This window comes from Buteo buteo, chromosome 13 (genome assembly GCF_964188355.1).
Source record: "Buteo buteo chromosome 13, bButBut1.hap1.1, whole genome shotgun sequence".
Lineage (NCBI taxonomy): Eukaryota > Metazoa > Chordata > Aves > Accipitriformes > Accipitridae > Buteo > Buteo buteo.
The window spans coordinates 7,753,429-7,765,632 of NC_134183.1; the positions used below are offsets into that span (position 1 = coordinate 7,753,429).

At 62.9% G+C, this 12,204-nt stretch overlaps 1 protein-coding gene across 1 annotated transcript; it reads left to right on the forward strand.

Moving 5' to 3' along the window:
- Window positions 1–389: 389 nt before the first annotated feature.
- Window positions 390–10,524, forward strand: NHERF1 (NHERF family PDZ scaffold protein 1). Its single transcript, XM_075044478.1, has 6 exons — window positions 390–836; window positions 6,870–7,031; window positions 7,846–7,999; window positions 8,606–8,646; window positions 9,194–9,298; window positions 9,421–10,524. Exons 1-6 carry the CDS (start codon window positions 441–443, stop codon window positions 9,583–9,585), a joined length of 1,023 nt encoding a protein of 340 aa, XP_074900579.1. The 5' UTR covers window positions 390–440; the 3' UTR covers window positions 9,586–10,524.
- Window positions 10,525–12,204: the final 1,680 nt, after the last annotated feature.

Consider the following 12,204-nt stretch of genomic DNA (forward strand, 5'->3'; position numbering starts at 1 on the left):
GTGACCCCGGGGGGAAGCAAAGCCGGCCCGCGGCGGATGGGAGGGGAGGGCTCAACGGGGACCGGGGGCTGCCCCGGCGGCTGGCGGGGAGAGGCGGAGGTGGCCCCGGGGGAGCGGCCCGACCCCACGGGGGTGGGCGGCAGGACCCCGGCGCCGCCGCCGCTGCACCCTGCCCGGGGCGCCCCGGCGGGGCGAGGCGATATTTGCATAACCCCACCCCCCGGCCGATTTGCATAACCGCATCCCCTATGGTTGCACGCCCTCGCCCCGTGGATCTCCTTGTGTGGCGGGTCTCGCCCCGCCCCGCTCTCCGATTGGCGGCCGCCCGCGCCGCGCCCCGCCCCCGGGTATAAGAGCGGCGGGCGGAGGGGGCGGGCGCGCAGAGGCGCTCGGCGCGGCTGGCGGGGACGGGCGGCGGAGCCGCTCCCGCCCCTCCCGCCATGAGCAGCGGCGGCGGCAGCACGGCGGGCCCCGCGGCGCGGCTGTGCCGCCTGGAGCGGGGGCCGGACGGCTACGGCTTCCACCTGCACGGCGAGAAGGGCAAGCCGGGCCAGTTCATCCGGCTGGTGGAGGCGGGCTCGCCGGCCGAGCGCTCGGGGCTGCGGGCCGGGGACCGGCTGCTGGAGGTGGACGGCGAGAACGTGGAGCGGGAGAGCCATCAGCAGGTGGTGGAGCGCATCCGCGCCGCCGCCGGGGCCGTCAGCCTCCTCGTCGTGGACCCGCTGGCCGACGAGCAGAAGCGGGGCGGGCCGGGGACCGAACCCCCCGTGGGCGGCGGGCAGGCGGCCCCGGAGCCGGCGGAGCCCCCGGCGCGGGAGCCCAGCGGCGGCCAGCGGGTAAATGGGCGGCCGGGGGGGGAGCTCGGGCGCTGGAAAGTTTTTTTGGGGGTCGGGGGGAGGCGGGTGGGGACTTCCCGGGACCGGCCCCGGTCGTTGCCTTCAGCCGAGCGAGCGGGAGCGGCAGCCGTCGCGTCTGCCCCGGGCGCCCCGTGTGGTTTCGCTCTCGGTTTTTCGGTTTGCTTTAAACACGGTTCCCTAGGAGCGCTGGGGCCCGCCCTGCTGCTTTTCCTTTTCGATTGTAATTTTTTTTTTTTTTTTTTTGTCTCCTTAACACTTTTCTCTACCAGCCTTGCTGGGTGACGAGCGGAGGCAGGCGGGCACAGGGGACGGTTTGGAACCGTAACCGAGCAGCCCGTCGTGTCCCGGAGCCCTTTGGCCCGTCCTTGTGCTGCAGGGCCGGTAAAACGGGGTGAGAAAAAGCAACAGGCAGCGAGGGCGGTGGTGAGCTTCGACGTGCAGTGTTAACCGTTCCAAAATACAACAAAAAAAGCTGTGGCAGACGGTATTTTTTGGGGGGGTTGTGACCGCAGGTGTCGCCGGCAGTCACTCGTGCCCTGAAGTGTGTCCGGTCTCTGCTGTGGAGCAGAGATGCCGCAGCCCTTCCCAAACCAGGGGGACCGATCCTGTCGGTCAGGTCTCCACGTACAGATACTAAGTACAGACACTTACTAATTCAGGAATGTTGGCCTGAAGCGGCGCGTGGGAACTAGCGGTTGCACAAACAAAGCGATGTAGAAAGGTGAGAATTGAGAAATAGCTGACCTTTCCTGCCCGGAGCCGTTCCTAAGAAACACTCTAGGCTGCCGGAGGTAATACTGCTTTTTATTTACCCAGCAAAAACACATTTGTTGTTACAACAGAGATGTTGATAGTCTTCCTGGGGAGCAGGCTCTTGGTGTCCCTGGGGTGCGGGACCTTCTGGGGAGCTCTTATGACCGGCTCCCAAAGATCAGCTGGGAAGGGTTGGTGCTGTGAGGCCTTCCTAGTGCTGGTGCTGAGCCCTAGGCAGACTTTGATGCCTCATGAGCTGTTGTCACGCAGGGTTTTGCTGAGGATCAGGTGTTTTTATTGGTTGTGTCTCCTGTTGGACTTTAGCCTCGTGCCGGCTGCCCCAGTCGGACTGATCCATTGCAGGGCACCGGTCTCACCCCTGCCTGGCTAAAGCACCACTCCGGCACCTCCTCGATGGGCTTGTTCAGGTGGGAACAACCAGGCTCTGTCCCTGTCCCTGTGCCACACGCTGTCCCCCGTGGCATCCCTGGTCCCTCGGATCTGGCCCCGTGCCGGGCTGCGGTGCTGCCCTGTGCGGGGGGGAGCGTGCCTGCCCTCCCGTATGTCGCAGTGCCAACGCTCCCTCGAGGCCAGCGAGACCGTCTGTGCTGTGCTTTCTGCTCCCAGATCTCTCCATGAGCTGGGAAAAATAAAGGGGATGTAGTTAATGCAGCTCAGGTGAGTCCCCTGCCAGGCTTGGGGGGCTGCGGGTGTGCAGTCCCCAAGGTGGGGGACGGAGCCCTGACATGCCGCGGGGTGGCTGCCTGCTCGCAGGAGCTGTGCCGGCCGGAGCGATGCAAAGGGCCAGGGAAGCTGGAGATGCCCCACAAACTTTGGGGGGGGGAGGCATCCCTGGCTGGAGATGCCCCACAGTCTTGGGGTGCAGGCTCGGGGTGTGCCCCGTGCAGAGTTACCGCAGGCGGTTTCTCTGTTGCGGGAGCAGGAAGCGGGTGACATGGGTGACATTACTGCACAGCCCCGGATGGTTTCTCAACAGGTAGCAGGAAATCTTGTGGCTGGGGGCAGGGCCCGGTGCTTGGGGCAGGAGAACGAAGGCGAGCGGGTTTGGAGACATCGCCCCATCTGGGCGCCCACCGAGCAGGGTGGGAAGATGATGAGTCAAGCCGGAGCGGGCAGAATGGGATTTCTCTCTGGTGAGCGGGGAACACACTGGTGTGCCTGTTCTCTGGTCGCTGGCGGGCAGCCGGTGCCTGCTGCCCCGTCCCCTGGCAGCCCTGTCTCAGCCCCGTGGGTTGGTGGGATTCCCCCAGGATCGCTGCGGTGGGGAGCCTGTGTCAGAGTCCTGTTTGCTTTATGGGATGGACTTGCCTTTATTTGCTTACCGAGCCTGGAGACACTCACTGCTGTGAGAGCCGGCCGGCAGCACCCACACCCTGCCTGGGGCCGAGCGAGGGTTTAACACCTCCCTCCTTTGGGCAGGATCCGACCTCTCTCTCCAAACCCTGCTGGATCCTGCATGGTCAGGACACCCCTGTGGCTGCTAGTGCTGGGCATGGGCTGAGGAGGCTTTGGGGGGGTTGTCATAGGCTCCCTTCTCATTCCTATAAAACCCTGGGCATGCAAATCCCCCTTGATGCTGAGGTGGAGGTTTTGAGCCTCTGTGGAGGCACCTGGGGAGCTGATCCGTGCACCCCCCTTCTGTGGCGCTGAGCCAGCGAGGTGACAGTTTTATACCCGGGGCCAGCCCCGCTTCTGGGGGCCCCGCACCCTGGGGACTGTCCCCAGTGCTGGGCTGGGAGCCGTGACAGCTCGTCCTCCCCCCGCCTGCGTTTCCGGAGCTTTCGGCTGCTTGGGAGTGTCTTGAGAAAGTTTCACGCAAACTGCACGGCGTTAGCGAAGCAGCACCGGTGACTGCCAGCCCAGCGCCCTGGCACAGGCTGGGGCTGCTTTTACCAGGGCATGGCTTTTGCTACCAGCCCCGGGCTTCCCTCTTGTAAATTTAGTGCTAAATTAGAGCTCTCCCTGCCAGCAATGCTCATCCCTCCTTGTAAAAGCTGGGTGAGCCTCCCAGGGCTGAGTTTTGGGGTATAACAGGGAGCAGATCCTCCTCCCCCCGCATTTGGGAGCATTGCACTGGCGGTAGCTGGTGTCTAATTAGGAAATGAATTAAATTTCCTCTCAAGGCAGCTGCATGAAAAGCAGCTCCAGTCAAACGGGACGTGACGGGGATGCTGCGAGGAGGCTGCTTTGCATCCCCTTTGTATAAAGCCCGAATGTGTGCGCCAGATTTCAGGACCCGTGTGAATTTGCTGGCCCAGGCGTCCTCAGAGCTGTTGTGTTTCTCTTTGAGTAACCGGGAATGCTGCTGCCGACGGGCTTGTTGCTGCTTGTAGGGCTGTGGGGAGTTTCCTGGGACTTGGGGCTTCAAAAGCTGTCCTGAAATTGTTCTTGGAGGGCTGGGAACTGGGGAGCGGGTTCTGGCACACCGTGCAATTGGGGTCCCCACATCCCTGGGGCTGCTGGTCCTGCCAAGTGGCCGAAGGTGCTGGGGAGGGATGATCTGGCACGCTCCTGGAAGGAGAAGGCTCCAGATGTGCCCCAAGTCCTGTTCCAGGGCAGGAAGAAGGATGCGATGCCACTGAGCTCCCCATCCCAAGTGGGCAGATCTGCGGGCAGGAGACGTCCCTGTGCCACCCCTGGGTACAGCAGAGAGGGGTGGCATGGGATGTCCATGCTGGGGGCTGAGTCCGGCTTCCCCCGCCGCCCTCCCCGCCGGAGGTTGTAATTGCTCGTAACGAGGCTCTGCCCGCTAATCCGTGCCCGAGCGCGGCGGGAGGGCTGCTGGCGTTGGAGGAGAGGATGCAAAAGCTTATAGAAATTAGGGGCATTTCCGTTTTCCTGCTCTCCAGCTCCTGGCCCCGCGGCCATGGGGCTTCTCCGCATCCCAGGTGTTGACCCCAGACCCTCTCACCTCGGGTCCCTTCTGGCCGGGGGGGGACTTTGGGGCTGGAGGGGTGCCCTGTGGATAGGCAGGATACGGCTGCTGGTAAATCAGATGCATTTATATTTTTCTCTCAGGGAGGCAGAACCGTGGCTGCCCGCCGGGTTTCTGCTGGCACGAGGGATTTGGGGAGGGCGAAGGCAGCCTGGCACGCTGGGCTGGAGGAGCTGCCAGCCACTGGTGGGGGGATGCTGGGGGGGCCAGGTCACGGCTCGGCCAGGCTGCCCTTGCACTGGGTGCTCCTGCCTTTGCCGGCCGCCTTTGAGGGCTTGGTGCCTCCCTCGCTGCCATGACCTGTCCCCTTGCCCCGAGGCATCTGTCCATCCTGCAGGGCTATCCCCACCACCCCTAAATTCGTGGCCCCAGTGTCTCGGAGAGCCTGAGCTGCCCAGGCTTTGTTGGTATGGGTGGGAGCGAAGTCCTCCCCCCTCCTCCTCACCCGGGAGCGCTGCCAGCACCGCTTGCCGGGTGCTCCCTCCGGCTTTGTCCCGAGCTATCGGCGTGGAGCAACCTCGCGGTGCTGCCAAGGGCACCGGGAGCGTGGGTGCTTGCAGAGCCCAAACCCCCTTCCCGGGGCCAGCCCAGGGCAGGAACCCAGGGAGGTGCTGCCTTCTTCCAGGCTCCACCAGCTCCTGCTTTTTGGCCTTGTTTTGGGTCTTCTCTGTCCCCCACCCTCGCTGGGGATCGCTGCCTGGGTGGAGGGTGCAGTCACCGCAGCCTGGGCACCCCGTGAACCTGCTGCCACCCAGGCGCGGGGACCGGGGCAGAGCCCGTCGCCCAACCGCCCCGGCACGCAGGGACCGAGGGGTAGCCGGGGCGAAGTCGAGGTGTCACAATCTTCCACCCAGCCAGGGAACCCGCTGCCGGTCTGCGGGGGAGACGCCACCAGCTCCCCAGGGTGCAGCCGGGCTCTTGCACCAGACATCGCCCAGCCGAGCCGTGGGTGGAGCGGGTCCTGCGTGACTGCCAGCGCTGCGGCATCCCGGGCTCACCTTCACTCCCCGGCAGACCCGGTTGGGTGCTTGTTTGTGCCTTCCTTCCCGGGGAGTTGGCGAGCGGTACCGGGGCGGCAGCCAGCCTTGACCCTGCAGGAAGGCGTTGTGCAAGAGGATGGGGTTTTATCGCAGCGTTGGGCTTAGTGATTGCAAACGCGTCACCCTGGCCCATGCGGGACCCTGTTGCCCCTGCAGCGCTGCCAGACGTGGGGTGCCAGCACCCCAGGGACCAGGCTTTCCTGGCAGGGTGCAAAGGGGATTTCATAGCGAGAAGCGATTGTGCTGTACAGGGGGTAAAGAGCAGCACGGTGCAGGTGCGGAAGGGGAAATTCCTGCGGTGCATGTCCCTGGTGATGCTATGGGTACCAAAGGAGAACAAACAATCTCAGAAGATAGAATAAATATTAAAGTCCCTGGTCAGGAATATTTCAAGAGCTCAAGCGTGGCTTGGCTGCTGGGACAGCCCTACCAAAGCCCAGGAGCTGGTGGTCAAGGCAGGATCAAACCATTTTATATATATAAATATGTAGAAGTGGTGTTTCAGTGCTGGGGTTGGAGCAGTTCTGACAGCACTGCGTGCAGGCAGCTGGTTCGTGTCGCCTGGTTCCTCCGATGCTTCCCGACCATCCTGCTCCCCGTAGGGCGAGCAAAGGCAGCTCCTATTTGCCAGGCTCCTGAGGATGCTCCTGCTTCTCCCCGCTGCTCACATTGTGGGGAACTGTGCTCTTAAAGGGCTGATGGGGAACCAGGTGTGGGGCTGTGGCTGTCCCAGTCATGCTCCTTGGCTCTGGGTGCTGGCGGATCCACAGGTCAGGGTGAAACTGGGTGCAGATGAGCTGGGTGTTGCCTCCTGGAGATGTGAACTTCCCACCTTGCACCGCCCCAGTTGAGCTGGTTTCTCTTCTGCAATCACGGAAGGTCATGCGGGAGCATTGGGGCACCTCGGCATTGGGGCTGCTCCATCTGGATCCCAGCTGCCTGCCCAAGCCCCATGTGCCCCTTCCTTGCCGGCAGTTGCAATCCTGACCCCAAAAGGAAGAGTGTTGTCTGGGGACACCCATAATAACATGTTTCTTTAATGTTTCGCTGCAATTGGTGTGCTCTGCACCCAATTAATTAAGTAGAGCCTGGGTTTATAGGGTGTTTTGGCACCCTGTGTCCCAACTCAAGGCGTCTGTGGGTGCAGGTGGCCACCCGAGGATTGTGTTCCTGCCACCCAAGCAGGCGTCTGGTGGTCCCGGTGCTGTCCCTGGGTGTCGGGGGGTCCGGGAGCAGCTTTCCCACAGGCTTTCCCCATTGCAGGAGGAACTGCGGCCCCGGCTCTGCTGCATGAAGAAGGGTCCCAATGGCTATGGCTTCAACCTGCACAGCGACAAGAGCCGCCCGGGGCAGTACGTGCGTGCCATCGACCCCGACTCACCGGCTGAGGCGGCGGGGCTGGCCCCCCAGGACCGCATCATCGAGGTATGCTGGGGCAGGGGGGGCTGCTGGCGGGCTGGGGCATCTCCCCAAAAACCTCAGCGCTCCCTCGCATCCCGGTGCCCGGGAGGGAGCCGCCCTTTGCCGGGACGGTGCGCGGCGTCCCCGGTGCCGGCGGTGACTCACGGTGCAGCCACTTGACCCGCACCGGCCTGGCCGTCCCCACCCAGGGGTGCAGCCGGGTGGGTGGCAGGGAGCAGCACCGCAGAGGGCTGGGGCTGAGCGCTAATTAGCCGGCTGCGCGTGAAGCGGCGGTAGCACTGTCCTCTGCTCCGAGCAGGAGTGTCCCAGGGCTGTCCCTGGGGTGGGGCAGGATGAGGACAAGGTGCACGATGGCCCCTAAGCCCTGCTGCAGGCTGTGACCAGGGTGGGGATGGGGACCCACGAGGGCAAGGACCAGCTGAGCTCCGACCCCGCTGCTCACCAGGGCAGGGGACTGCTGCCTCTTTGCCCCAAAAGCTTTGGGGGGTCTCCAGGGACCGTGCCCTGGCACAAGGGCTTTGTGCCTCGCCCGTGCTGCCCATCTTCTGTGCCAGCCCTTGGTCCGCGCGCTGCTGGACGCTCCCTGCCAGCTTTGCCGGTACGATCCCGTGCTAATCACTCAGAGGAAAATCTGCTTTTAATGAGGTTTTGCTGGCTTCACCGCTAATCCCCGCAAGGCTGTGGATACCTGCAGGGGCTGTGGGGTGGCCGTGCTGGGGCTGTGACTGGTACCAAGGCTGGTACCCGGCCCCTCCATGGGGCTCCCGAGGGACGGATGTCCCCTGGCCCTGGCAGTGACATCGTGCCGTGCCCGCAGGTGAACGGGGTGTGCATGGAGGGCAAGCAGCATGCCGATGTGGTGGCAGCCATCAAGGCGGGCGGTGATGAGACCAGGCTGCTGGTGGTGGATGTCCTCACGGATGAGTTCTTCAAGAAGTGCAAGGTGGTGCCCTCGGAGGAGCACCTGGCAGGTGGGCTGGGGGCTGTGCTGCAGGGAAGGGGGTTTGTGCCACCTCTGCCGGCTCTGCGTCACCTTGTCACCAAACGTGGGGGTGCTGGGGGAGTCCCCGAGCCCTGGGAGGTGGAGGTCTCATCACCCTGGAGCCAAGCAGGGTCACCTGGCTTTGGCACCTTCCTGGTGCGGCCAAGGGCCCCGTGCCAGGGCAGTGAGGCTGATGTGGGCTCTGTGGGAAGGCGGGTTTATGGCCCCGGGTTGCACTTTGGCAGGGTTTATGGTTTGGGGAGCGAGCAGGCAGCAGCTGTTCTTTGCTCTCCTCCGCAGCCTCGGCTCAGCCGTGGCCCCCTCCCTGCTGTCACGGTGGTCCCTGGGAGGATGGGGGGGTCTCACCGGGCTCCATGTTGTGGCTGTCATCATGGGGATGTACCCGGTGCCCAACAGCATCCCCTCATGCTGTGGGGCTGGCTGCAAGGGGTGGGTTAAAAAAATCTGGGACCTGGCTAGACCGTGGGTGGGTGAGTGGTGGGCACGTGCAGCCTTTGCTGGGCACTGCTGTGCCCGTAGGCAAGGGGGCAGAGCAAACACATCCTCACCCAGCACCCGTGTCCTCACCCTGCAGGTCCCTTGCCAGAACCAGTTGCCAATGGTGATCTAGGGAAGGTAAGAGAGCCTCGTCTTGCTTTTAATCCCATCTGTGCCAGTCTACAGTCAGGAACTGTGCCTGTTTAGGTGTCCCCTCTGCCCATGGGTGGGTGATGCCACCAGGGACTACAGTGCTCCCAGGCTGCCACGCAAGAGTAGGTGCCACTGGGAAGGGGACTGGGAGCTGGTGCCCCCCAGGAAGGGGGTTGCTTGTGGGGCTGAGTGTCATGAAGGTGGGTGCAATGCCTGCCTTCCTCCTCTTCCTCCTCCATCCTCGTGATGCTGCAGGGCTGGGAGCCCTTGTGCTGCTGCAGGGAAGTAGCATCCAGCCCTGCAGCCGTCCTCCTCCTCCTGCTAAAGCCGGGGCAGTCAGGCTGGGGTTTAATCCTTCCTCACCCCGGATGGGCAGCGCTGGAGGTATTTATGAGCCTGGAGCTCGCGGGGGATTATGTGTGGGGAAGGCGGATTTCATGGCCCCCTGGGTGGGACTCGCAACTCCAGGGGCCGTTCCCAAACCTCAGGGCTGGAGCTGCCCTGCTCACATTTGCTCCCTGCTCCCCCCCAGGAAAATGAAAACGGTGGAGACTCACAGTCCAACTCGGTGTCTGAGAGCCCGTCCAGTCCCGGGCTGCTGGCTGTGTCCCCCGATTCTGGAGAGACCCACAGCGAGGTAAGGCTGGGGATGCTGAGGGGGGAGGCAGTGGCTGGAAAGCAGGGTCTGGGCTGAGCCCCCACTGTGGGGCTGTCCCGGGGGGGGGCACAGCGGGGCTGATGCAGCCTCTGCCCCCCCAGCCTGACACGCAGGAGGGTGACAAGCGCCATTCAGCATCCGGCTCCCTCCTGGACCTCGACATCCCGCTGGCGGTGGCCAAGGAACGGGCACACCAGAAGCGTACCAGCAAGCGGGCACCCCAGATGGACTGGAGCAAGAAAAATGAACTGTTCAGCAACCTGTGAAGGCCCCAGGGCAGGGGTGAGGGTCCGCTGCCCCCCCCCCAGCCTTGCACCCACCTCTCCTGCATCGCCCTCCTCTCTGCCACAGGGTCCCAGCGGGGATGCAGGGCTGCTCCCCACCACCCTGACCTGAGTGATGGGGCTCGGTGGCCAGCAAGCATCCCTGCAGCAGGGTCCTGGGCGGTAGTTTTAGGCTAGAGAGAGCTGGGGGGGGTGCCCCCTCCCGTGAGTCCATCCCCAGGGTGCTCCTCCAGCCCTGCCTTGAAGCCCTGTGCACCCTGGTAGGCACAAGCAGGGGTTCAGGGAGGGGGAGTCAAGGATTTGGGGTGGCCTGATGCCCAACACTTCTGATCCCTGCTGTTCCCTGGTTCTTCCCCCACCCCAAACCCCATCTCCATTTGAGCCCCCCCCCCCCCCAAATTGCCCTTTAACTGCAAAACCTGAGGCTTTTAGTGACTTTTAGCAAACCCCATCTGCCCAGCCACTGACCACAGCTATTCCTCCCTGGGGTGTTTGACCCCTGCCTGGCAAGCTCCGTCCACAATGACCCTGTCCTTTGTCCTCCAGCTGCAAGGAGGGACATGGGTGCCCAGCACGGTGGGGAGCCCCCAGCACCCTGCCCCTGGGGCTATTTTGGGAGAGGAGAGGGTGTCTGGAGCCAGTGCAGCAAGCAATAATCATCTCCTTTGCTCCCACTCACTCCTGGAGACAGAGCCCATCAGGGTTTGAATCTGACACTGTTTAATTTAAAGGCTTCTCAATAGACTCTTTTTTTTTTTCTGAAATAAGAGTTTTCCAATCACACTGTTTTATTTTTTTTTAAATGTATTTTGTGGAAATTCTTCCTGTGGATGTTTTGTTTCCATGTATTGCGATCGGGTGTTGTCGTACTGTCGAGCTCAAGACAAATTCTGTTTACTGGAATAAACCTTCCTGACTTCATGCGTCCGGTTTAAGGCTAAATCCTTCCGAAGCACGAGGGTGTGCAGGGGCTCATTGGGGGCTCGCTGTGCTGCGAGGGCTGGGGAAAGAGGCAGGTAATGCTTCCAGTGGTGGGGGGACACTAGGGCTGGTTTGGGTGCCCCTCGGCACCCAGTGGGGCCAGGCTGGGGGGGGTTGGGGAGGGACCTGCTGGTCCCAGTGTGGGTTAATGCCTAGGGTGATTAAAGGGCTTTAATCCCCTGGGGAGTGGAGGGGGGGGAAGCGATGCAAGGCTGTAATCTGTGTCTGCTGGCCCGGTTGGAGGGCAGCAGCTCTGCTGGGGGCAGCCCAAATCTGCTCCCAGCCCCTCTGGGGGGGTTTGGGGTGAGCCTGAGCCCCAGGGTTGCATCCTGGGTTGGGGGAAGGCAGGGGGGATCGGTGGGGTGGGGGTTTGCTTGTCCCTCTAAATTGCTGGATCTTAGCCATGTCTGGGGAGCGGAGCAGAGGAAAGCAGGGCATAGAGGTGTTTCAACATGGGGTTCGTGATCGTGTCATGGCTGGAAGGGGCTGGGGGCACAGCGTGGTGGGGCCAGGATGTCCCCAAGGCTAATTTTAAGCCCATGTGGGGCAGCTTATACATGGCCAAGCGAAGCCCTCCTGCCGCAGCGGGTGAGCGCAGGAGCACGCCGTGCCTGGGTGGCTTAGCAGGGCCAGTCTGGTGGCAGCTCAGCTGGACCAGGGAGGGTGGGATGGCAGCTCCCCGGGACAAGGCAGGGCTGTGCTCTCAGCAGGGGCTGTGGCGTGCTGTGCACCCGCAGCCCCAGCCTCTGCCCGGCATCTTTGCTTCCTCCTCTTCTGCACACTCTTTTTTCATGCTCCAAACCCCCAGACAAGCTCCTCTACCTGAGCAGACGAGCGGTCACACAGGTCTGCAGCTCAAATGACAATCAAGTGACAAAGTGCCACCACATCTGCGGGGGATGCACAGTAAGCTGTAAGCTGGGGTAGCCTGTTTCAACCTGCCTCATTCTCCAAAGTCGTGTCCTCTGTGGCAGTGCTGCTGAGTGGAGGTGAGCCCCTGTCCCCTCCTTTCCCACCCTCACCCCCTTGGGACAAGCACGGTGTCCCTGCCTGGGATGGGGTGCGATGCCATGGGCTGGGGCTGCCCATGCAGGGCAGGAGCAGGGGTACCCGGCAGGTCCCAGGAGCATCTTTTGCCTCTTCACCCAGTCGGAGCAGCCTGAGGACTGGTTCTCTGTGGGAACCCTGGTTGAGCCCCGCTGGGACCCCCCCCCCAGCCTGGGGGAGGGCTGTGGCTGCAGGACAGACCCAACTTTGTTTCGGGTTGCCAGGGCAAAGGCTTTTCCCAGCCGCCCATGGAGGCGGGGGAGCGTGCCGGCGTTGCCGGGGGACTGGGGATGCCAAGCAGGGCACTCGCTGGCGCCGGAGCAACCAGGCAGGCACGGGGAGCTGTGGCGGGGCCGGAGGGTGGCATGGTTTCACTGTGCCCCCCACCTGGCAGCAGAGGTTAAAAGAAATTATTTTCCCCCTGTTTTTCACTTTTTAGGGGAGCAAATCCCACCTTGGCTACATCTCTCCTGCCAGTCTGACCTTGCTTCTCTGGCAGAGGGACGAAATGTCCAATGGAAGGAGCACAGAGCCAGCAGTTCACCTGGCAGGTTCTGCAAATCTTGTTCTGGG

Bases quoted from the DNA above. Each gene is read 5' to 3' on its own strand.
- NHERF1 (XM_075044478.1), top strand. From the start codon at position 441: ATGAGCAGCGGCGGCGGCAGCACGGCGGGCCCCGCGGCGCGGCTGTGC. The intron at 7,032-7,845 runs GTATGCTGGGGC...CCGTGCCCGCAG, and splicing joins CCCAGGACCGCATCATCGAG to GTGAACGGGGTGTGCATGGA. The intron at 9,299-9,420 runs GTAAGGCTGGGG...CTGCCCCCCCAG, and splicing joins CTGGAGAGACCCACAGCGAG to CCTGACACGCAGGAGGGTGA.